At 36.1% G+C, this 22548-nt stretch overlaps 1 protein-coding gene and 1 long non-coding RNA gene across 3 annotated transcripts; one reads left to right on the forward strand and one right to left on the reverse strand.

Annotated features, from left to right (window-relative positions):
- Positions 1 to 836: 836 nt before the first annotated feature.
- Positions 837 to 11438, forward strand: RAD51AP2 (RAD51 associated protein 2). 2 transcript variants are annotated; one of them, XM_040553351.1, is made up of 4 exons: positions 837 to 1570; positions 2481 to 6526; positions 8414 to 8515; positions 11057 to 11438. In XM_040553351.1, exons 2-4 carry the CDS (start codon positions 2518 to 2520, stop codon positions 11173 to 11175), a joined length of 4230 nt encoding a protein of 1409 aa, XP_040409285.1. In that variant the 5' UTR covers positions 837 to 1570; positions 2481 to 2517; the 3' UTR covers positions 11176 to 11438. The 2 variants fall into 2 exon arrangements, with proteins under 2 accessions (XP_040409285.1, XP_040409286.1); XM_040553352.1 differs by having other exon boundaries at positions 837 to 1145.
- A 4318-nt stretch (positions 11439 to 15756) lies between these two features.
- Positions 15757 to 19325, reverse strand: LOC121068224. The gene is made up of 3 exons (XR_005818724.1): positions 18872 to 19325; positions 16871 to 16974; positions 15757 to 15854 (listed from the first exon to the last, which is right to left on the reverse strand). It is a non-coding gene; the product is annotated as an uncharacterized LOC121068224 (long non-coding RNA).
- Between the last annotated feature and the right edge of the window lie 3223 nt (positions 19326 to 22548).

The raw sequence follows: 22548 nt of genomic DNA on the forward strand, positions 1-22548 counted from the left end.
GCTTAAACACAGACAGGAACCATATCTTGTTAACTAAAGATTGATTCAATTAATATTATTTCTTGAGTATTAGAAAGCAGATATTACCCAGATTTATTTACAAAAGCAGGAATACTGAAAAGAAAGCTATTTGAAGTCTCAGTTCCATATAGTTCGTAAGTGCAATGTGTACTGCCAGGTGCAATGGATGTGTTGGGCTTCAGGAGACCTAATCACTGTGGCATGGAAATACACCTTAACAAAAATATATTTGTGGCAAAAGTTCCTGAAGATATTAGTATTTTTACTGTCGGTCCTTAATGGTGTTAAAGCAACCAGCTGGTTTAGTATGCACTTTAAAAAATAACCATTCTGAAAGGAATTTCAGCAGGGGAATAGAAGACACCTATTTCAGAAGTAGAAAGCTGTATGAATATTTGGTAGTTTTGGAATAAGTTTGTTGCCTTAAGCAATGCTTGCTACTGTGGGAAAAGAGATAAAGGAAACAATGTCTTTTCTGCTGCCCATGTATCAAGAGAAGAATTGTGGAAAAAAAACTTTGGATGTGAGGATTTGCGTACACAGAGCCTCCTGCTTTTGGAATTACGCAAGATAGAAGAAAGTTTGTAGAAATAACTGCCTGCGTGCTGTTCGGTCAGCATCATCGCCTTGCTCAGGTACCAAAACTTGTACTTGTGGCCATCCCTCCTCACAGCGACTGGGCACCTACGGCTGCCATCGGACTTTTTCCTCCTGGCGCAGGGAGACTCGGACTCCGAGGAGAACTGATGTGAAGCGATTGGGTGGGGCGGAGGGATTCTTCCCGCCTCCAGAGGCTCTGCCTGCCCTGAGGCGACGGGAGCGGGCGGGTGGGGAAGGAGCCGCGGCGGGGTCGCCGCAGGCAGAGAGGGTCGGCGGTGTTGTCCCGGGGTCGCTTGGCGAGGTTCCCAGCTCGAAGTGCCCCGTGCTCCGAGAGCAGACCCGGTGCGGGGCGCTCAGAGCCCGGGGAGGAAGAGGGCGGCCGAGGGGCGCCGCCGCGGTGTGTTCCTGTGGGCGCTGAGGGGTGCGCGGGGCGGGAACGCCGCGGGGCTGGGGCTCCGGGACTGGAGCGAGCCCGCTGCGGGAGGCGCTCGCCGTGAATGACTGAAAAATAAATAAATAAAAAGGTTTGTCAGAGGGTAAACAAAAGCAGGAGGGAGAGGCAGGGACGGAGGGGGCAGGACGAAGGGACCCATCATCTGCAACAAGGGAAACCCTCCTCAGGCAGGGAGAGAGCCTCGGGCTGGAAAGCCACAAGTTGCCTGGGCATTTGTTTCCTCTGCATTTCACAGGAATATCCTCACTTTATTTATTTGTTTGTTTGTTTGTTTATCTATATATTTATCTATCTATTTGTTTATTCTATGTGTGCCATTAAAGACGTAAACCTGACTAATTAGGAACGCTGCTTGATCTTTTCAGTCATGCACTCTTGGTTAAGAAAAAATAAATAAATAAAGTTTTCTTAATTATATACTTCATGAAACATTTTGAGCTCCTTTCCATTGGCTCTCGGAGGTCAGGTCTGCACTGGTGACTGGGTTGCTCAGAGGTAACAGAACCACTCTGTTACATGTGTTTGCTGCTTACCTACATAACCACCCTAAAAAAGTTACTGACATTTGCAGAACTTAATTGTAATTAATATATATATAATACATTTAACATACAAATTTTGTATCTAATATATAAGCATATGCATTTATCTTACATGTTTTTAAACCTATAGTTTATTATATAATTATTTGCATTTCAAGAAATAATAAATTCCCTCTAACAGTACATGAAATGTCACTTTGTTCAAATTATGTTCCACACAGTACCTAGAATACCAGTTTGTAAATGTACCTGCTGTGTGCTTTTACTTTGAAGAGGCATGAAGCTAAACACCATGTAGGCTAGTATATGTGGTGGTCTAGATATGTATCCTCTACAACACTGTTTCTTTGTACATGAAGACAGATACAGTGTTTTATCATACCTGAGGATTTTTGATAAACATAGTTACAGCTCCACATTACAAATTATCCCACAGTGAAGACAAGGCTAGCTATTCCTGTCAGCTTTTAACAACTTTAAGGGACCCACTCCCCAGATTCTGAAGAATTCGTCAGTGAGCATTATTTTCTTTAAATTTGTTCTCAGTACTCATTTTGGGTAAAATTGCAGTGTGACAAATACATGAAAAATATTCTTTAACTTGTTGACACAGTGAAATTATCACCACCCATTTTAATTTTGTATGCATCTGCAGCTTTTGTAAATAATCTCTATGTTAAATTTTAGGTCTTGTTTTTAAATGATTTTCAGTGATCCTGTCTTTATTTCTGTTATGCATACCAAACAAATATCAGCATGGTAACATGTATGTATAATAGAATTGCTAATTTATATTCTGTCCATTTTGGAAATCATTAAAAGATCATTTATGCCTAACACTCCAATATTTCTTTAATTTTCAGGACTGTCTCCACAAGTACACAGCTCATTTTTCTGAGCATGGAAAACACATGTACGCAAACATTTTTATCTGTATCACAAAATGAAACCGAATACTACTTACATCCAAAGCGTGATAAAACAGAAAGTAATCAAAAAAACATAGAGGAAGAGGAGCAGCAAAAGTTAGAACAAAGCATCTGCTGTGTTAACAGGTATCAGACACCACCAAATGAGCCTGTATATTTATCAGAAAGACAAAACAGCTGGGCAATGGAAAAGGAAAGTTGTGATAGAGCAAGAAAAACTTGTGTGAGAGAATTTTCCCATTTTCAAACTTGTAATAGTACAAGATTACCATGTAGAGTATTAGAAAATAAACTGTCCACCAAAAGACAGAGTCCTGAAAATGAAGGTGAAAATATTGTACAAGATGGCATTTCTTTGAATGTGTATGGGCAGCCTCTTGAAACAGAGTTTTGCAATGTGTGGAGTGCTACTAACACATGCAAAAATCTACAGGTACTAAATCCCATCCAAGTGCTTCAGGACAACAATATAGAACAAAATAAATTAAAAGATGATAACGAACTTAAACAAAATTGTTCAGTTACACCTTTAAACAGAGATTTATTTCAGATGGAAATGTTAAGTCATAGGTCTGTCTCTGATAAAAGGTGGAGACAATATCAACTTCTGCAAGTTCCATTTTTATGTGGTACCAGTTCTATGCTTTCACAGATAGAACACGAGAAAAATATTTTTTTGGAAAAAGTATGCAGTACAGAAAACAAAGATTATTACAATAATGGTCATCAAACTACTACAGAAAGAGATAATAAAGAAAAATACAATTCTTATATAATTCCAACATCAAAACCTTTTAAAAGTATAGAGCCACTGGAAATTCCCAATTTTTTAATGAAAGAAAACACATTCCATTTTCCTAGTATTTCAAATAAAATAAAGAATAAAATGCCATCAACTAAATTGAAGGAGATGGATGGGAAGACTCCTAAAGACCAACCATCTTTGTTGCTATCTACACAAATATGTGGTGTGCAAAAAATATCTGAGATAGGGAACCAAAATCTGCAAAATGATAAAAACATTGTAAAAGCATCGTCTGGTGGTTCTGAATGTAAAGAAAAGAATTACCAGTCGGTTAGCAAACAAGAGTACAGTGCTTGGGCAGAAGAAGACAAAGTGTCTGCAACTTATTTCAGACATATCAACACAGATATTGAATGTAATCTAATATTTGCTGAAAGTGATTTTAAAGATAAGATGCTGGAGAAATCAGATGGTGAAGATGACCAGAAGTCAAGGATCCACATTTACATTAGTGCTAAAAAAGTTCAGAACGAGAAAGTTAGCAGCAGTATGGATATTTTGAAGGGATTGGGGAGGAAGAACAGTCATAACAGGATAACATTTAATATACAGAAAAGCATTCTAGCAGCAACAGAAGCATTAGAGAAAAATAAGTTAGACATTCACTATGGTCTGCGTAATTCCAATGCTGATATTAGGTTGTATGAAACAGCATTAAAACTATCTACGGAAGATACACTTGATTTCAAAAGATATTTAACTAAAAACATTGTATTTGAAAGTAATTGTACTCCCATCGTTGTGCAGAATTTTCCAGATAAAAAAGTGAGTTTCAATATAGTGAGGGGAAAGAAATGGTTTAAATTAAGGCTTTCATTTCAAAACTTGTTATTTGGAGCATTCAGGACATGGACTGAATCTTTACATAAAGATATGCCCAAGTGTCAGGCTGATAGTATTCTACATTGCTTTCATTTCTGTAAAACATTAAACGACCAGTGTTATACTCAAGAGTTAGTAAAGAGCAATATCAGTAGGAGCCACAACAATAAAACATGCATTTATTTGCTGGCAATTGTTTCAAAGCATCTGAAGCTGAAACTACAAAAGACAATTCTTGCTTCCTTTTTCAATAAGAAGAAAGCTTTATTACCAACTGAAGGGAAGTTCATGCGAGTGGAGAAACATCCTTCATGTGGCAGAAAGCAAGTGCAGTTAAGTTCATGCACAGATAGTAATCTGAGGCAAAACGCAGACTTTTATAAAAAATATGAAACTTATCCAGGCATTGTAAAATCTAAATTTGTGAATACCATTAGTTTTGAATTGCATAATGAATGCCAGAGAAGACATTTTTCTAGAACTTCAGGTGATGAAAAGTCCACTTTCCTAAACAGAGGGACCATCTTTCATAACCAAAAAAGGGGATTACCTAGAGGAAGATGTATCAGAAAGGACCACCTCTTGTCCAGAGGGAGCGAAAGATTTCTCAGCACCTATTTGAAGTCTGTAAGTCACAAAAAGGATATGAAAAAGCAAATTTTAATTTCTAAATGCCTTATTTTGCTGCAGGGCAATTGTGATTGTTCTTCACTAGAGGAGATATTTTGCTCCAAAGTCACAAAAATACAGTATCTGATAAGAGCAAATCTTAGATTTTTGACTTACCTTCCTGCTTATTCACAACTTAAATTTGAAAAGGTAAATTATAAATGTTCAAATCAGGTAATATTAGTAACTACAATAAAACAGGCAAAGAACATATTGAAGAAAATGTTCAACAGCTGCTTTCATAGAGAAAGACTTATAGCTTTACCTTGTGTTTTAAATGATAATAAAAAACATGAAACAACTGGATTTAGAAATTGTATAAAGTCTACAAATGAAGTTATATATAAGAGGAAGAAATACTTGGGTACTTTTAGTTATGTAAAAGCTGATAACCAGGAATATTTTAAATCCAAAAAGTTACAAATAAGTTTGCATAATTTCATTTCTAAAGAAACTCTTTCAATTTTTGACACATACAAAAAAATTCCCCTTAATAATGATTCTGAAGACTTTGACCAGCTCCTGCTTGTAAATCAATATAATTCTGTCAAAAAAATGACTACTGAGGAAAACACTATCAGTAGTTCAGAAAACATTGATAATTTGTCTGATAAATCAAAAGATGTTTTAGCTTTACCTGAGCAGTCAAAAACAACTATGGAAAAATGTTGTTCTCTCTTGTTACAGGACAGTCAAACAAACAAACCTGAATATTGCAAAGAAATAGATGCATGCAGCTTACATGTAGCCAATGAAAAAAAAATTGTAGACTTTCCAAATGCTTATTTAAGTTCTGGAAATATATTTGTTAGTTCCATAAGTGGTTATCAGTCTATCACTTCACCACTGCATAGCAGCACTTTTATCAGTAAAGATGGAGTAGTAAGTGATGATGGACGCTGCAGGAGTTGCTTAAGTGCAGACAAACAAAACCAATATGAAAAAATTCATGCCACTATGCACGATCTATCCACAGGAAGTCCTACTGTAACAGATATATACTTCCAATTACAGGCTAAAGAAACAGTGTATTTTTCTTTACAAGGATATACTCAGACAAATAAGGCTGTCAGTTTAGAGACAGCAACTTGGAAACAACATCTTGAATATGTAAAACAGGAAGAGATAAGTGATGAACAAATGCATGTAACTAATGAAAGTCAATGTGAGAGTGTAATGAATGACTTGATTATGTCATATTCAGAAGATGAATCCAAAACATTCATTGCTGCAGAAGAGAAATTAAAAATGCATTTATCTGTAACGAACAATGGATGTCTTGAAAACATAAAAGATGAGTATTTACCTTTGGAAAATAAAATCACATATGAATTTGAACTGAAGAGGAAATTTGATTTAGTGCTAGAAGAGCTACGTATGTTTCATGAAATTAGCAAGGGAAACGAAAACAATTTATCTAGTGTGGAAACAAACTCACATAACATTTATCGTGCGTTAAATAATTCTGAGGGGATAGCTGAAAATGTGGAAAGTGTTTATGAAAAGAAAACATGTGTTTCTTCTCCAGTCTGTGGTACTATAGAAGGGCAAAACATAACTGACAGTGATGAAAGTTCATTTAATGAAAAAATATCACATGAAAATGAAGACCAAGAAGCACCTAAGCAGTATTGCATTTCAAGACTGCTAAGTGAAGAATTGATACATTCACCTATTGCAGAAGGTAAGCACTTGGAATTACTAGCTGTCAATAAACAAATATAATTTTTCAGGCAAATATTTATATTTCTTTAAAGGTACATTTCTTAGCTGAAAAAAAAAAATCTGTAACAACAGCTGAGTTTTCATTGAATTGTACAATTTGTGGAACTAAAGGTCCTTCTCTATGAAGAGCCGAATGCAAAACAGCCACACTGGTACTGCTGCTGCACATCGTGTAGTAGCAGTTGTAGTTTGGAATTCAGCCAGCCAATCTCAAACTTTACTTAATGCATATTCCATTACAGATTACCTCTTTTGTCTTAAACTTCATCATAATAACCCTTAAAATCCCCCAAAATGTCACGGACTTCGTAAGATGCGCATTTATAGAGAGAACAGGCTCAATTAGTACATGATAGATAAAAACAATATTCATAAAGGAGATGACTGTTCCCTTACAACCAATGTGTTCTACTGAAATATTTTTTACTGTTATGGAAATCAACTTCACCTTTTCAAAATTAATTTTACATAATATTCAGAAGCCTGTTTTCTCTGAGAAAATGGAAGAGTAGAATGGTCACAAAACAGAGGAGAGAAATATTCGGAAAAATATTGTTTGGAGTTAGGTGATCAGTGGGGGCAGTCATTTACTAAATCTCTTGGTTTTGTTCTAGACCTAGCAACACATAAAAGCCAGTCTTGCAACATTTACACATGTGGCGTCTGCCATTGATACTAATATGTTCAATTTACTGAACAATAAAATACTTTGGGAAGATAGGCAGTTTAACACTAACTGAGGTAAAATTAATAAATATATATTTGAGCATTTTCATGAGCCATAGGTGCTACTTGTCATGGGTGATCCTTGCTTATTTCTCATAAAGCATTTCTCTAAGCTATTTGTCCTTAACAGTTAATTCTGGGCCATTGATGCCGTGTTGGTGAAGGCATTTTGAAGCACTGAAGATCTCAAAATCAGGAAGTGGAAGTTGTTTCTAAACATATTCTGCATTTAATCTTTCTAAAGGCATTTCCATAAGCACTTCCTTGCCTACTTTGTTCCTTGTATAGCAACCTATTTTGAAAGATCTTTTTCCATCCAGAATAAAGGAAGCATATACACCTCACTTATGATTCTGGAAACCAAGAAGAAAATCAGTTGAATACAGTACCTTATAGCTCCAAATAGCTCCCATGTGATAGGTAAATTATTCACACAATTTTCAAAGAACATGCTTATAAGATTCTGCATTTGAAATCCGGGTTGCAAAAGTGATGAGTTCTCACAGCTGCAAATTAAATCAATAAGAGAGAAACTTTGGACAAAATTTGGTAAATTCACAGATAAAAACATGGCCATTTCAGATTTGGCATCTGAAATCAATTTCCTAGGGATTCAGCTCTAAATTTATAAAGCAAAGATCGCAGGGGTTTTGTGAAGGTAATTAGAATGAAACAATTAGAAGAGTGTCACAGAAAAGCCCAGGAGGAAATTCTGTTCAGTGGGGTTTCAACAGTATATTGTGCTGCAAGTTACAGCTGCATGCCTTGTCGCAGAGAATGAAAATCTAAGAAGATACCAGATTAATTGTTCACTAAATGATCATTCCTCTACCTTGGTCTGGATTAAGAACATCCAAGTGGAGAACACATGTAATCACAGGATTAAAGACTGCATCATTGTATCTATACAAAGAGTTAATGAGGTGTACAGATAACTTTTGACAGGCCTCTGAGTGTGAGACTTGGCAGCTTCATTAATATTTCCCATGACATGTACTTTTTTTTTTTTTACTTACATCCTCAAGAACCACAAATTAACAAATAGTTGAAACAAAATTAATTATTTGTTTTTAAATTTAGTTAAAAATCTTAAATGTTGTAATCATGCTTCTCCTTTAAGGCGACTTTGATTCAGTTTATAAAATGCCATACACATGGGACCCTGCTTTTTCGTCCTGCATGCTTTCGAGGGAACAAAATTATAATTTACAGAAAGAGGGAGGTAAGAATATTTTTTCTATTATTTATACCACAAATGCCAGTGCTAATAAACTCATTTCTGAAATACTATTATTTGTTTCTTCCCCATTTAGCTTTCTCTTCTCTTTCTCTCTCTCTCTTTCTCTCTCCCTTTAAATTATAGGTTACTAGAAAGCTGTCTTATCTTTGGCTTTGGTTACAGAGCAAGTCATGCAGATAAGCCATTTTATTCCATGGGTAAAGAGAAGAAATCAAAAAATGTGGGGTTTCCTTTGCTTTTTTTTGGAGCTATTTGGAACAAACATCTTCAAGCTTCAATTGTTTTGATACAGCCAAAACAAATGAGAATATTATTTGCTATACTTTTCTTGGAAGAGATGTGGTGTTGGACAGCTCGTGAAAGAAAATTCAGAAAGATATAGGCAATGTTTCTATTAGAATTTCAAAAAGCCTGTTTTTACATTTTTTCTAATGCTTGGAAACATTCAGTAAAACAATACTATTAGTTTATTTTGAAATAAAATGTTAAAACTTTGTAGGACAATGCTATAGATGGCTCCGGTTTCACTAAGGCAAATTATGTACAGATATTTTCACTTTTATTTCATATCTTAAACTGATGCACACATTGCTGTTCTCAGAATTCAGAAAGTTGTTTCCTTCTTTCAGGCCATTCTGTGAAATAATGAGACCAAAAATCTTGAATGTTTACAGGTCACCTCTGATTTTTTTTTTCCCACTTTTTTTTTTTTTTAACTGAAGGTATCACGTGATACTATTTCATATGCCGAATTCAAAATGTTGCAAAGAATTTGGCTGTATTTTTTTTTTTTTTAGTTTTCTTAGAAGTTTTGTTCAGATGGTGTTGGAGCTTGCTTACTCCTGCAAAAGAGAAGAAGATGACTGAAACTGGATCGTCTTCTGTTTCTTCTTTCCCTGTTGCTTTGGGTCAAAAGGCCAGAGGAAGAAAAAAACATACATTTTCTCCCTTGCTATCACTAGCAACTACTTCCTCTACATCACTTCCTAGTCTTTTTTAAGTTCCCGTCTCTAGATATGTTTCGAAGCAAACCTTAACAGTAATTGACTGGATCACCTCTTTTCCAGTCATGTGGATTTCTAGGGCAGTAGCACATTTCTAAGCCACTCTATACCTTATTTCCAGTACTTGTCAGAATCAACAGGCACCTAATAAACTTCCAGTGGAAGGAGCTGAAAAAATTTCATGTTCACATCTTCATCATTCTCAGTCAATAGACAATATGGAACGTTTGAGTATCTTCCTATGTGATTTGAGTTGTTTATGTATTTTGGGTATGAGAACTCTTTTTTCTGCTATGCTATTAAGCCTCTTAATTTATAAAGTTCAGTTGGCAAAGCTCTGTGGTATAACCCAGCATATTGTTCCTGTAGTTAGAAGAAAGAAGTTAGGAAGTACAGGTTTGATGCTTTCTGGTAGCAGTAAGTTCTTTGTTTTATACCTGAAGTGACCATTGCCTCCAAAACTGCGACTGTTTGAGAAAGGAGATACCTGGCTGGGACAAGAAGGTTTATATATCATCGGTTTTACAATTCTGCATGGTTTCAGAACTACCATGCTTTATTGGCTGCATATAAGCCCATAATACTTGATTGACTTTTAGTGCGTGCAGTTCCTCTTCCAACTGACTCTTACGAGTCTTATAAAAGATATATTGGCAGTACTACCTCATCATTGACTTTTTTTTTTTTTTCCTCATCCCATCATTTAAAATTTTGGTGCCTGCCTAAGGCTCTGATGGGCTCACTATTTGATATACTAGCTAACTGCTCATTGCTTCCTCTTTTCATAGAAGCATGGAAATAAAACTGGAAAAAATCCTGAAATTTGACACCTTCCTTCTTGTGTGATTGTTACTTCTTCCAGATGCCTTAATGTCCTAATCTTTAGTTTACAAGGTCGTGGTCTTTCATTCTTCCACATTGAATATACTGTTGTATGCAAACCGGAATATCTTCTAAAGCATGACTGAATCATGCTCCAGGTTACCACATGGGATATACCTTACCTAATAAACTATGGAGCAGAAAATCAACATCCTTCTATCCTACTTGGTGAAAAAAAAAAAAAAAGTGACACAAGAAGAGTCATTATGATTATTATCATGAGTGGAGTGATAATAACTCCCATGGTAATTTGGAGTTGCACCTCTAAACCGCTCAGACTAGTGGTAAGTATTAAAGCTTTGTCCTCTTGGTGTATCCCTCCTCTCCCAGAATGCTAATTGCTGTGGACAATATGTGACTTGCCAGTATATTAGGAAAGTTTCTTTTTAACATTAGGTTGAGGATCCTTCTAATTAAAAAAGAATGTGAGCATGACCCATCTATTAGGATTTCAATTTCAACCAAAAAGCATATGTTAGACAATACAGCTGAATAAAATGGAGATGTGACAGGACCAAGAGGCTGCAATTAATGTTCATCTAACTTACACATCTTGGACATATATATTTCTAGTGAATACTTTACGCAATTCTGGTTTTACTTTCACTTTTTTTTTTTTTTTCTCTTTTTTATATAGGATACTTTCTGTCACGTGAAGTTGCAAGAGTACAGCCTCTTAAAACATGCAAGGGCCCCATCAGGATTGGTCTGTCAAGAAAAGCTAGACCTCAGAAGCTTCATCCTTATCTGAAATGACTTACTGGGTTCTCTTACCAGTCTTCTCATGAAAACATTCTGCCTGAAAACTGTTGAAATGTTTTTATGCTAAGTTGCTCTGTTGATAGTTCAATCTTTGTGCCTTATGTTTTTTTTAGGTATTAATATCAAGTACTTGTTCGTGATTTATTTAGGAATTCTGTGAGTATTTAATAGCAAAGGGACTTATGATGAACGTTTACTAGTAGAAATGTTAATGGAAAGATGGGAATGTTTTAAAGTTTATGTGATATTAATAAAAAGTGACATGTATTCATCATATATTGGAATGTTTATATATGTATGATTATATATTTTTAAAATTCAATTATTTTTTTAATGGGAAATGTTACAAATGTTTACAGAGGTGTAGGGGAGAATTCCAGGAAGATACATCTAGATTACTAAACAGGAAGGTTATGTTTTAGGCTTCGTTTCCTCTGACTTCTTTTCAGTAACATGCACTTGTCCCATTAGACAAAGAAAACTTCAACTGCAGTGAAAGAATGATGATAAACCTCAGTACATGTTAATGCTTTGTAGCAGCTGACACAAGGAAAGCTGAGCAAGATGAATTGATAGGGAAACACATCCATAAATCAATTATTCTATAGAATCTGTAGAATTCTATTGGGTCTGTGGAATTTAGAACAATAGTGCAAAGAATAAATCACTACACAGTTGAGTCTAATTAGATGAAACCTCAGAATATGCCTTACAGTAATTATATCAGGATGCTGATCTCATAGGGACCTAAATAAGAAAAAGAAATTTAGTACACAACATTGAGAGAAATTAATAAGGTAATAACTTTTAAGAAACTGGTTATAATTCAGTTTATATTTCTATTATTCTCGTATGAAATAGTAAAAATATCAGATAAACATTTGTTTCTGGGAACAGCTGGATCTGAAACAAGGGATTCTAGATTGCTATCTGTGGACCACAAATTGTCCAAAAGACATAGTAAGTGACATTTACCTGCTCTAAAAAAATAATTTTAAACAGTAAAACTTACAGTAGCGATTTCACACCTGTGGCTATGTGTCAAATCATGCTGCTCCACCATGCTGCTCTCACACTCCTCGTCCTCAAAAGAACAGGGGGAGAAAATACCACGGGGTCCATCCCCCAGGATCAAAACTGCTCCAGCACGGGTCCCCCATGGGCGGCAGCTCCCCCCAGGCCCCCTGCTGCTGTGTGGGCTCCTCTCCACGGGCTGCAGCTCCGGCCTGGGGCCTGCTCCTGCGGGGGCTCTCCATGGGCCGCAGCCTCCTCCAGACCACATCCACCTGCTCCACCAGGGGCTCCCTTTTCAATCTGTCTGGAGCTCTCTCTTATACACTGACCCATTAAAAATTTGATGATGCAGGTCTAAGACTGTCCATACTATTGGAGAGCATATTTCTGGAGCTCACAAGACAAAAAAAAAAAAAAAAAAGTTCTTCCTGTAGCAGTAGTCCTAACCTATGTAAAAGTGTAAAAGTGCTAAGCAAAAGGGCAATTAGAAAACAAATTAAATATAATACCAACAAACCCAAATTAATGTGCTGTGAAGGTAATATATTAAGAGGTAATCATAGCACCCAACCATAGACCCAAGCTTAGATTTTGTAACCTAAAGTGTCACATAAGCTTAGAAATAGGCATACCCATATGACATGACCAGCCCCACTGCATTTATTGACTGCTTGTAGGTATTGAACCATACAGGCAAAACTCATCCTCAGTCAAACACGTCACTATAGCCAATGATGATGTGACATCCACCTTTGTAAATGCATGATTTTGTCTTTTACTTATTCTACAAAATCCAGTCCAAGTGAAGAATTTAGGTGATCGTTGCTGTTTCTTGTTGCTAGCAGTTGGATCAAGACTCAGAGAACACACAGGATTTTCATACTGGTTTTGAAAATCCTGTGATAATTTTACACATGTTGAAAGGCAGCTGTCTGCAGCAGCACCTCCATGAGGACGCCAAGCAGTAGATCATAGGAATTTCCCTGTGTCAGACAAGATCCAGCATTCCTCAGGGCAGAGAACAAACAGCAGGAGCTCAGCTATCAACTCTACCAAGATCTTGGGTGGGAAAACAATTGATACCTTGCTCTTGCCATGGTTGCCTCCACATCTACTCCAAGCAATTCAGGAGCAGCTTCTAAGGCAGGGAGGTTAATCAGCTCCCTTGAGGAATGTGCAAGTGAGCCTGTAATTAATCAGCTAAGAAGTAACAGCTTAAGTTTCACTGGATACAAGAAAGTAGTGACAGAAGAAAATTCTGTAGCTAACATTTTTTTTACTATATATCTGGCTTGAGAGCGGGTCCATAGGTATCTGAATGTCTCCCCTGGAGTTTTGTCCTCACAGTCGGGCAAGCAGTCCCTTGAGTGTTTTCCAACATGAATTAGTTTTCAGGAATGACTTCTTACCAATGGCTTCTACCTCGGATTCATAGAGGTTGATGTTGACAATAGGAGGATTTCTTACAATTTGTGAGTGATATTTTTGCATAACACATTCTCCGATCTCTTTGGAAAAATCTTCTCTCTATGTTGTTACCCACCCTACACCTCACACTTGCACTGAAGATCTCTATTATCTGGTAAAAAGATAGAAAAAGCCTGATACAAGTTAGAAATACCTTAAAATGTTGTTAAAATATCCAAATGTTAGGTGGTATTATATACAATATAATTATTATACCAATAATATAAATATAAAACCAGTAATTATATACTTATATCTGTATTACATAAAATATTTAGAAGTCAGAAACATGCATACTTTTAAATCAATGAATCTTGCAATGTTTTTTGCAAGATATCTCTTTACTTAATGCTTTCATATGAAAATACCAGAATTCTCTTGTGTATAGAACAGAGAGCCACTTGTTTCAGAGCAAGAGACAAAATCCTAATTCACTGAATTTATGCTCAGCAGCAAACTTTGTTGTGTTTAACAGTGTAAAGTTTTAGCGAGAATGTTCCAAAGTATACTGGAAAATGTACTGGAAATATAAAAATGCATTCTCAAACTTAAAGACCAACCAACAAAAAAAAAAAACACAAATCAACCAAGGAAAAGGACAAAAATTGGACCATGCAGACAATTGAAAAGACTAGTCCAGCTGAGACATTATGTAATCTTTATGCTTTGCTGATCATTCAGCTGGAGATAGCTGCTAGGAACATGCCCTCATCTTAAATAACAGAGGAAGGGTTGGCACTGGGAATGCCAAACTGGCCTTCTGCCAACTTTAGGTTCCCTATTAACGATCAACTCGAAAAAGCTCAGGTACCTTGTTACACTGGATAGAAGGATGCGAGTGTTCAGCTGTGTAAATCAGCTATATGAATTGGCCTGGTTCCATTGACTTCACTGAAGCTGTGCAGATAAATGCCAAGTGAAGATCCTGCCATATGTCTTTGCATATTTTATTAAAGCAATGTGTATAGATTCTGATTTTTTTTTTTTCATTGCAGAAACAGTATCTGGTGATATTTTTTGAATTAATTAAGCTCAGTTAATAATGCTGACTGTAACAGAAATGCAAGTGGTGAAGTGTCTTTATATTTTAATAATAATGCATAAAAGACTAAATATAATTTTTGAACGATTTTTTATCAGCTGCTATAATAATAAATATATCTATGGCTTATTTAATACAAAAAGGATTCAATTATAGCCTAATGAACTTGAATTTTGTTATATGTACCAATAATGTGATTTTTTAATAAATAGTAATTGAATGTCTCTTTTTTTCTACCTTTGAATGACTGGATGAAATGCTCAGACTGCTTTTCTCAGGCTATTTTGGACAAATGCGGGTGGTTAGTAGGTGAACAAATGCAATACCTAAAATCCAGCTTTGTAACAACAGCTGTGTATTAGAAGTATAACTACTGTCTCTTTCAGAGAATTGAATTGAGACCCACGATGAAGCCCTGCTCCTTCTCCCACTGCTGGTAAGACAGTTTCTGAAAAAAAGAATATATAACAGACTTCTGACAGAATGAATTGGAGAAAGGGCTGGAGTGACTACATTTACTAAAAGGTTCTCCAACAAGCAAGATGGTGCCAGGGCATATTGTGAACATTCATTACCAAGAAGCTTCATGTGGTTAAGAATAAGCTCAACTTCTGCTCTTAAAATCACATCCAGTTTTGATCTTAACACTCTGCTCCCAACAGGGACATCCCAACACGTCATTTCCACATACCATTAGAGAACATACGTGGCCACATTCTTTACCTACTATGTTCCTTGCCAAACCATTTCTAGACAGCGTTAGATAAACTCAGAATACAATTTAAAACTACCTGGGCAAACTAAAAGTTATTTTGTTCAATATTATTTCTGTTAAGTCTGAATAAAGACAGGTTTCCACACTGTTTTCAACATTTGTCTGTTGTTGGTCCAGGTCATAAATGGAAGTGTGACAGCTGTTTATATGAAATGCAGCAATTTAACATTTACAAGTCATGATTAATTTCTTAAGCAAAATTAGTTCATCGCGATTTTATAAAATAACCAAAGTAAACAGTCAGACATTTTATAAAATATACGCTACTATTTGATATTTGATCTGAGTCAATGCGGTGATAGAAGAGACTGTGTTGATAGCTTAAAAGAAGTGTCTGTTCCATTTTGTAATTTAACATCTTCCCTCCACAAGACCCTTGAATTAAAAAATGCATTTTTAACCAGGAGTCATAATGAAAATTCAATACAAACATTTATTCAGTATATGCACTAAGATGCCTAGACCTGTTCTTTGTTAAAATACTTTCTGTCAAATCTTAAGTATGCAAAAATACACAAAGCTTGCCAAAGAAACTTGAAAAATAAATGCTCCAGCACGGATATCTATCTATCTATCATCTATCTATCTATCTATCTATCTATCTATCTATCATCTATCTAAACCTACCTTGTTTTAAAGTATAACCAGAATGTATTCTCATTAAAAATGGAATTTTGGAGCCTCTAATACAATATATTGGCAATGATATATTTCACGACTTTGAATACAGTTTATGGCTACATCTGGTCACAAACTCACCATTTATTGTAAATCTTGAATAAAAGTATGGTTCGTGTCCCAAAAATCTTATAATTCATGTTTTTAGTTTCTCTGTGTACTCTTAATTTATTTATTCCTTATTGCTACGATATTTATTACAGGCAAAATTACAAAGAAAAAACCTGTTCATAGAAAGCAAACTTCTTTCCTTCCTAAGGAAAAAATTATTTGTGGGTAGTCCAGAGTTCATTTGATCTACACTGTAGACAAAGGAATATTCTCAAATTTAAAATTATTTAGTGTATTGGAGAAGCACGTCCAGGGATACCTAAGTGGAGGGAGGTGCTATATGTATGCACCAGGTAGGAGCTGACCGTGGGAAAGGTAAAGTCTCATAAATGTCTGAAGACAGATCTTTAGTTTTGTTCTCATCCATTCCAACAAATCCCAACCTTTCTGGAGAAGACTTTTACTTGAGAAAAACTGTAATGTCTTCTGTGTCAATGAAGCCAGCAACTTGTGCCTCTTATCCTAGGTACCGTTACGTTCTTCTTTTTGCCTTACCTTCTTCCAGCTCTATAGTTGCTTTCATCCCTGAACTTGCTGATGTTCTGGCATGGTAGGAAGCAAATAGAGCTGACCTTTCTTAGCCTAGTTACAACAGGGCTTACCTGCTCAGGCATGCCAAAGTTCATCTCTTATATGCTTGTGCTTCAGAAGTACATTATAACTTTCCCCTTGGGGTGAACTACCGGTCTGGTCTTCTATCTTCACCCTGCAAGAGGTCCATTGGTAATGGAGAGGTGCTGAATTGTCTCAGTATGCCTCTCTGACCACTTTCATGTATGCCTGTGTTAACACTGGCTGCTCTAAGTTGTCAGGCTTTGTAACAAGAACAATTATGAAAAAAAAGTAGTGTTAGAAATCTTCACTTTCCAGGAACCTATGACAGGTGATCAAGGGAATTTGAACATGGTATAGATTTTGGAGCCAGTGCCATAAGGAAAGTGCCATAATTCTTCTTTTGCTCCCTATGAAATAAGTTTTGTGGATAGTCCTATGCTCATTTTTCATATATCTTTCTATTTTACATGTATATTTTATTACTTGTTTTTTTTTAAAAAAACACTGTCATTAGCAATAGATCTGTAAAATAGCTTTTAGGACGGGAGAAAGCTGTAGAAAAAAATGTTTTGACATTTTCAGAAGAGGATCATTTAAAAAAGATGAGGGAGGCTTGAATTATGATATAGTACACTATACTACTATTCTTTTTATCCCATGTACTTAGTATGTTATTGCTTGAAAATAATTATAGGGTACAAAGAATGGAGGTATGAGAAATAAGTATAGTTAATACTGGAAAAAGATACAAGACTGTTCAAAAAACCAAAGACACAGCGTAGGATGTGTTCATCCTTGTGAAAATTCTTCCTTTGTAAGTGCTGCCAAGGTCAATGTCAGCTTGAATTCTTTAATGCATACTGTAAGTGCTAGCTGTGCAGATTAGATCTGCCCAGAGCTATTCTTATTTGTTCATCCAGCTTTTAAAAATACATGTTTGTGCTCTTCTACTAAAAAAATTTCCACTAAAAAAATCAACAGTCCAAGCTTGTATCAAGTCTTTCATTATACTTGTTCTCCACCTACTTTTCATTTTGCCTCAGGAATATGTACAGACAAGTTTTCAGCTGCACACTATTGAACGTGTTTTCATGTTCAGTAACAAAGGAATAATAGATTTCTTGCATTTCCCAGATAAGTTAATGAAATTAGATTTTATAAGAAATAAAAATGGTTCAATGTTAGGACTCATTATGGGAATCTTAATGTTTTCTAAAATGCTGAACTAATAATATTGAACATAGAATTGTATTTGTAATTGCTTTTATTTCTAAAATGAATCTTTACCTGTATGAACCATGTCATTAATGGAACAAAATAATCAAAAGTACAGTGATATTTCATGCAGTCCCACTTATTCTATTAAGGCTGCTATTTTTTTTTTTTTTTTTTTTCTGAAGCTTCCAAGGTAAGAGAGAAAGAAAAAAAAAAAGACAGAAAAATAACTCCTCTTTTTATGTCCTTTTTTATTGCTAAAACAGTTGTTTGACTATTGCCAGATTTTCTTATGGCCATCACTAGCGGTATTTTTTGCATAAACCTACTTTTTTTCTGCAAAGAAAATATTAGAAGATATTCAAAATCAGCCTGATTTCTAGGTACGGTTCTTAAGGAATTCTTGAGATACTCGTCTGCAAGACAGTGAGGTATGGGCAATCAAAAACTGGAATAATCAGAGTCTGTCAGTCTTTGCACCGAATACCTATACACTCAGTCATTTACTGCTTTGCTCTTGACAGTTTTTTTTTTTTTTTTTTTTTTTGAATCAACAACTTCAGGACAGTCCCTAGAACAGCAGATGGACAATGTTAGGCAACTCTGTGGTAGAAGCCAGTCAGAAATACTAACTCCTTCAGGACACTTTGAAGATGATTTCTTGTTATAATCAGAAATTTCTTGTTATCATCAGTAATTCTGGGCTACCAAATTCACTCAGTGTTTGATATTCTCATGTTTCAAAGAAGCGTTATTGAGCTTCCCAATTTGATAACAATTGACACTTTTATTGGCACTGAGCCATCTGAAATTTCAGGGAGTGATGAACTTACAAATATCCCTCTTGATTCCCGTGTTGCCATGCAACTCTCTCTCCTGGCTATACTGTTCTGTTTGCTTTTAAAATTTTTTTTTTATTATTTTTTATTTTATTTTTTTAATTGGCTTTGCTCATTCATCTATCATTGCTGTGCTTCCTGCTGTTGGTGCTTGTCTGCCAATGGCTTTTGAAGTCGACCCTGCCACAGCCTGTTGACATTGCTAGTCTGTCTATTGTGACTGCGTATCTGTGGCAAAATACTGGGGCTCTTGTTGCCATCCTTGTCCCACGCTGTACTTTGGTAGTTCTTACTGCGCTTCTGTCAATTCTGTCAATACTGACAATTTATGCCATGTTGTTTCTTTATGAGAAGGGTGATCTCTTAAGGCTGTGCAATAGATGGTTTTCTGTTTGGTGATTGAGCCAAACATGAAAAAGTAATGCCTGTATTGCAGTAGATTTTTTTTTCTTTTCTCATGGGAATGAAAGGCTGAAAAATATTTATTCTGGATCAAGAAAACATTTAGCTCAATCTTAAACATAATATTTTGTTTCCAGTGTAGATATTTCTAACAAAAGTAAACAACAGAACTGCCGCAGTAAACTTCAGGCACCACCAGCCAGGAGCATTGCCCTTGGTGAGGAGTCAGGACACTTAGATAATGTTGATGTGGGAGGCTTTTGTTCCAGTCCTGCCTTGAGAAACATCACTTCACTTCTGCCTGCTTGGTGAATGTTTCAGGTGTCTCAGTGTATGAGTGTACTCAGACATTCAACTGTTGACAGTTTACTTTGTATAATCGTCGTTAACAAGAACTGACAGCTGCTTGTCCTACCTTCTGAAGAACGTGAGAGTTTAACCTGTTATATCACTCTGATCTCTCTCGTGAATATTTAAGTATTTATAAAACATTGATGAACTTCAGAAGAAGAAATGAGAACAACTAATGCTAGAACACATGACGGTCACTGCAGTGGTCATAGTGTTCTGAGCTCCCAGTTCTTAAATGCACACCATAGTAACTGTTATCTCTGTGTGGCATCACTGAACATAACTGCAAATGTTTTTATTTGTGTATAAACAAGATTTCATATTGATATGTCACTGAGAGCTCTGAACTCTGTGGAGGGGGCAGTGATTCCTGGAGCAGGAAGCAAGGCAGTTTGTTCTCCATCTCAGTCTCAGGTTAGTGTCAGCTCTTTGAAGAAGGATTAGTCTCTGCGATGATGACATTAGTAATGAGTTGTAACTCTTGCAGAAGTTTAATTCTCGTCAACTGTTTCATCACTTCAGTTCCTAGACCAGTGTAAATGTTGAAGTATATCAAAATATACTTAGAAACTACTCAGCCTCAGTTTCATTGAAATCCACTCCACTGAGAAATTGAGTCCAAGTACTTGTGTTTAGCAAAGAGTTCATTCTGGTGCCAGAATGGTACATTGCAGTTGGAAAAGCTGGCAATAGATCCTCATCCAGCAGAGATTCTCCAAAATTGTCTCCCTGTTTCAGTCTGATAGTACAACAAGGAATACAAGCTGTTAAGTTTAGGTATAACTAATCTGGAAATGGTCTTTTGGGCCTCTCTCTGCTAGTTGTCATGATGCTAAGGTCTTGTTGCTTTGCAGTCATATGCCCAGATTGTTACTTTTGTTAACCCTGGCTGTAGGATACATCTGGGTCTGACCCACTGGCAAGGCCCACAATAGTTCACTGCTCATAGCACAGCTTTCTTCCAGCACCATCTGGCCATCTAATCTGCTCAGAGTGAATAAAATGACTAATGGTCTGTTGAATAAATCCCATTCTGAAGCATTATTCTCTCACAGAGACAGAAAAAACTCCGAGCTGAAATGCAAGTCCTCTAGTCAATGAGAGTTTTGAAGCAAAAGTGCAACTCTCCTTTTTGCTGGCTCTCTCATGAGTTGAGGTATCTAGAAGAGCAAAGGTCCTTTGTATCAACATATTTAATCAGGTGAAAAATTGCAGCATTTCAGATTATATCTCTCTATGAAACCATACAAACTGAGTCTGTTAGAAGTTCTCTCCATGACACTGTATTCATATATAATTGATTTAGAAAAATGGCTTCAACTTCTTTTCTCCCATCCTTGTATTTCCTGCTTCACATTATCATATTTGTCCACCAGGATGTTATTTCTCAATTCACTTTTATTGCAAGATTCTCTACCTTTTTATTTATTTATTTACTTATTTTTATTCCTGCGTCTGTATCCAATGCTTTTGTATCCAGAGTTTCTTTGGTGAATGCTGTGGTGAATTTGTACTGGTCTCGTGGAAACTGTCAAAGGTATTGTAACTCGCTTCTTATCAGACAGAACATCATACCTCAGACCATTCTCTTTATTATGGAGGTTGTGATTAAATTGATTTGATTGTCAAGTTCCCCACTGTCAATCTTATCAACCATTAGTAACCTTCTCTATCATGTTCTCAATTTAGTAAGCCAGTTCTAGGATAGCTGCCAGATTTCAATCGCAGTGAAAGCAACAGCTGCGGTTTCTCCAGCACTTCCTAGCCACTCTTGTGTGCCTATATCAGCACTTTCAGAGTCTGGACTCTATTTGATCTTCCTTAGAAAATGATGGAGATGCACTGCCTTATTTATTTTCTCATGCATTTGTCGTGCAAAGCATATAACATCAATACTTCTCCTGATCATTTCTCTGGGTAGAATCTGAGACAATTCAGAAAACTTTCTTTTCCATGAAAGACAAGAAATTTGGTCTATGAAAGACCAAGTTATTGGCAACAAATATCTACAATGGTGTTCTCAGTCTTTCTCATTGAAGCCAGCTGAGACAGAGAATGCTCCTGCACGTCCATTGGCAGCACTGGGCACCCTCTGAGGCCTCACTCTGGATGATTATCATTTTTCCTTAAAGAAAAGGATAAGTAAATATGATTTGAAACCTTACTTTTCATTGATAACCTTTACTTAACATTATCTTATGAACCTACACCAAAGTGCACCTTCAGAAAATGCAGTCTAAAATGTGTTTTTGTAAGCTGCTGAATTCCCTGTGCTCTTATCTGGTTCCTCACATCAGCTACAGGATTGTTGCCATGAATAACGATGTTGTGCAAAAATTATGAGCAATGGGATGATATGTTTATATGATGTAGATCTAGGAAATACACAATCTGAAAAAAAGGAAAAGGGTCAAAATAAATACCAGGGAAATAAAATTTCAGAAGACTGCCTCATATTAATCTTTCCTCAAGTATAAAACTCAAAAGAATTGCACTAACTTCTGAAAAATATGTACTTTTAAAAAATTTATTATTTGGACAAAGAGAGCTGTGATGCATTTTGTTCGTGCTTTCAACCCGGAAGGCTGTGCTTCATGAGTGTGGGCTGATGTAATGTTGCTTACTCTGTTTGGAACCTTTTTTGCATAACATTGAGAGCCAGTAAGACAGAGAAATATTCTGTTATTGTTCATCTGTTCATAAATCTCCGATTCCACAAAATTCAGCCACATGAACCCACATGTTTATAACAGCAGTGTTCAGCAGATGAAGGTAACTGGTATCGTCCAGCAGTTTATCTTCTCAAAATTGTTTCACCTCAGATGTAGCACTTGTCAGCTGTAATGAATTGTTCTTGAATTTAAGGTGCAATTAAGGTATCTTTTTTCAATTTCATATAAATTCATGTTATCTTACAG

Source organism: Cygnus olor, chromosome 3, assembly GCF_009769625.2.
Source record: "Cygnus olor isolate bCygOlo1 chromosome 3, bCygOlo1.pri.v2, whole genome shotgun sequence".
In the NCBI taxonomy this organism is placed as follows: Eukaryota; Metazoa; Chordata; class Aves; order Anseriformes; family Anatidae; genus Cygnus; species Cygnus olor.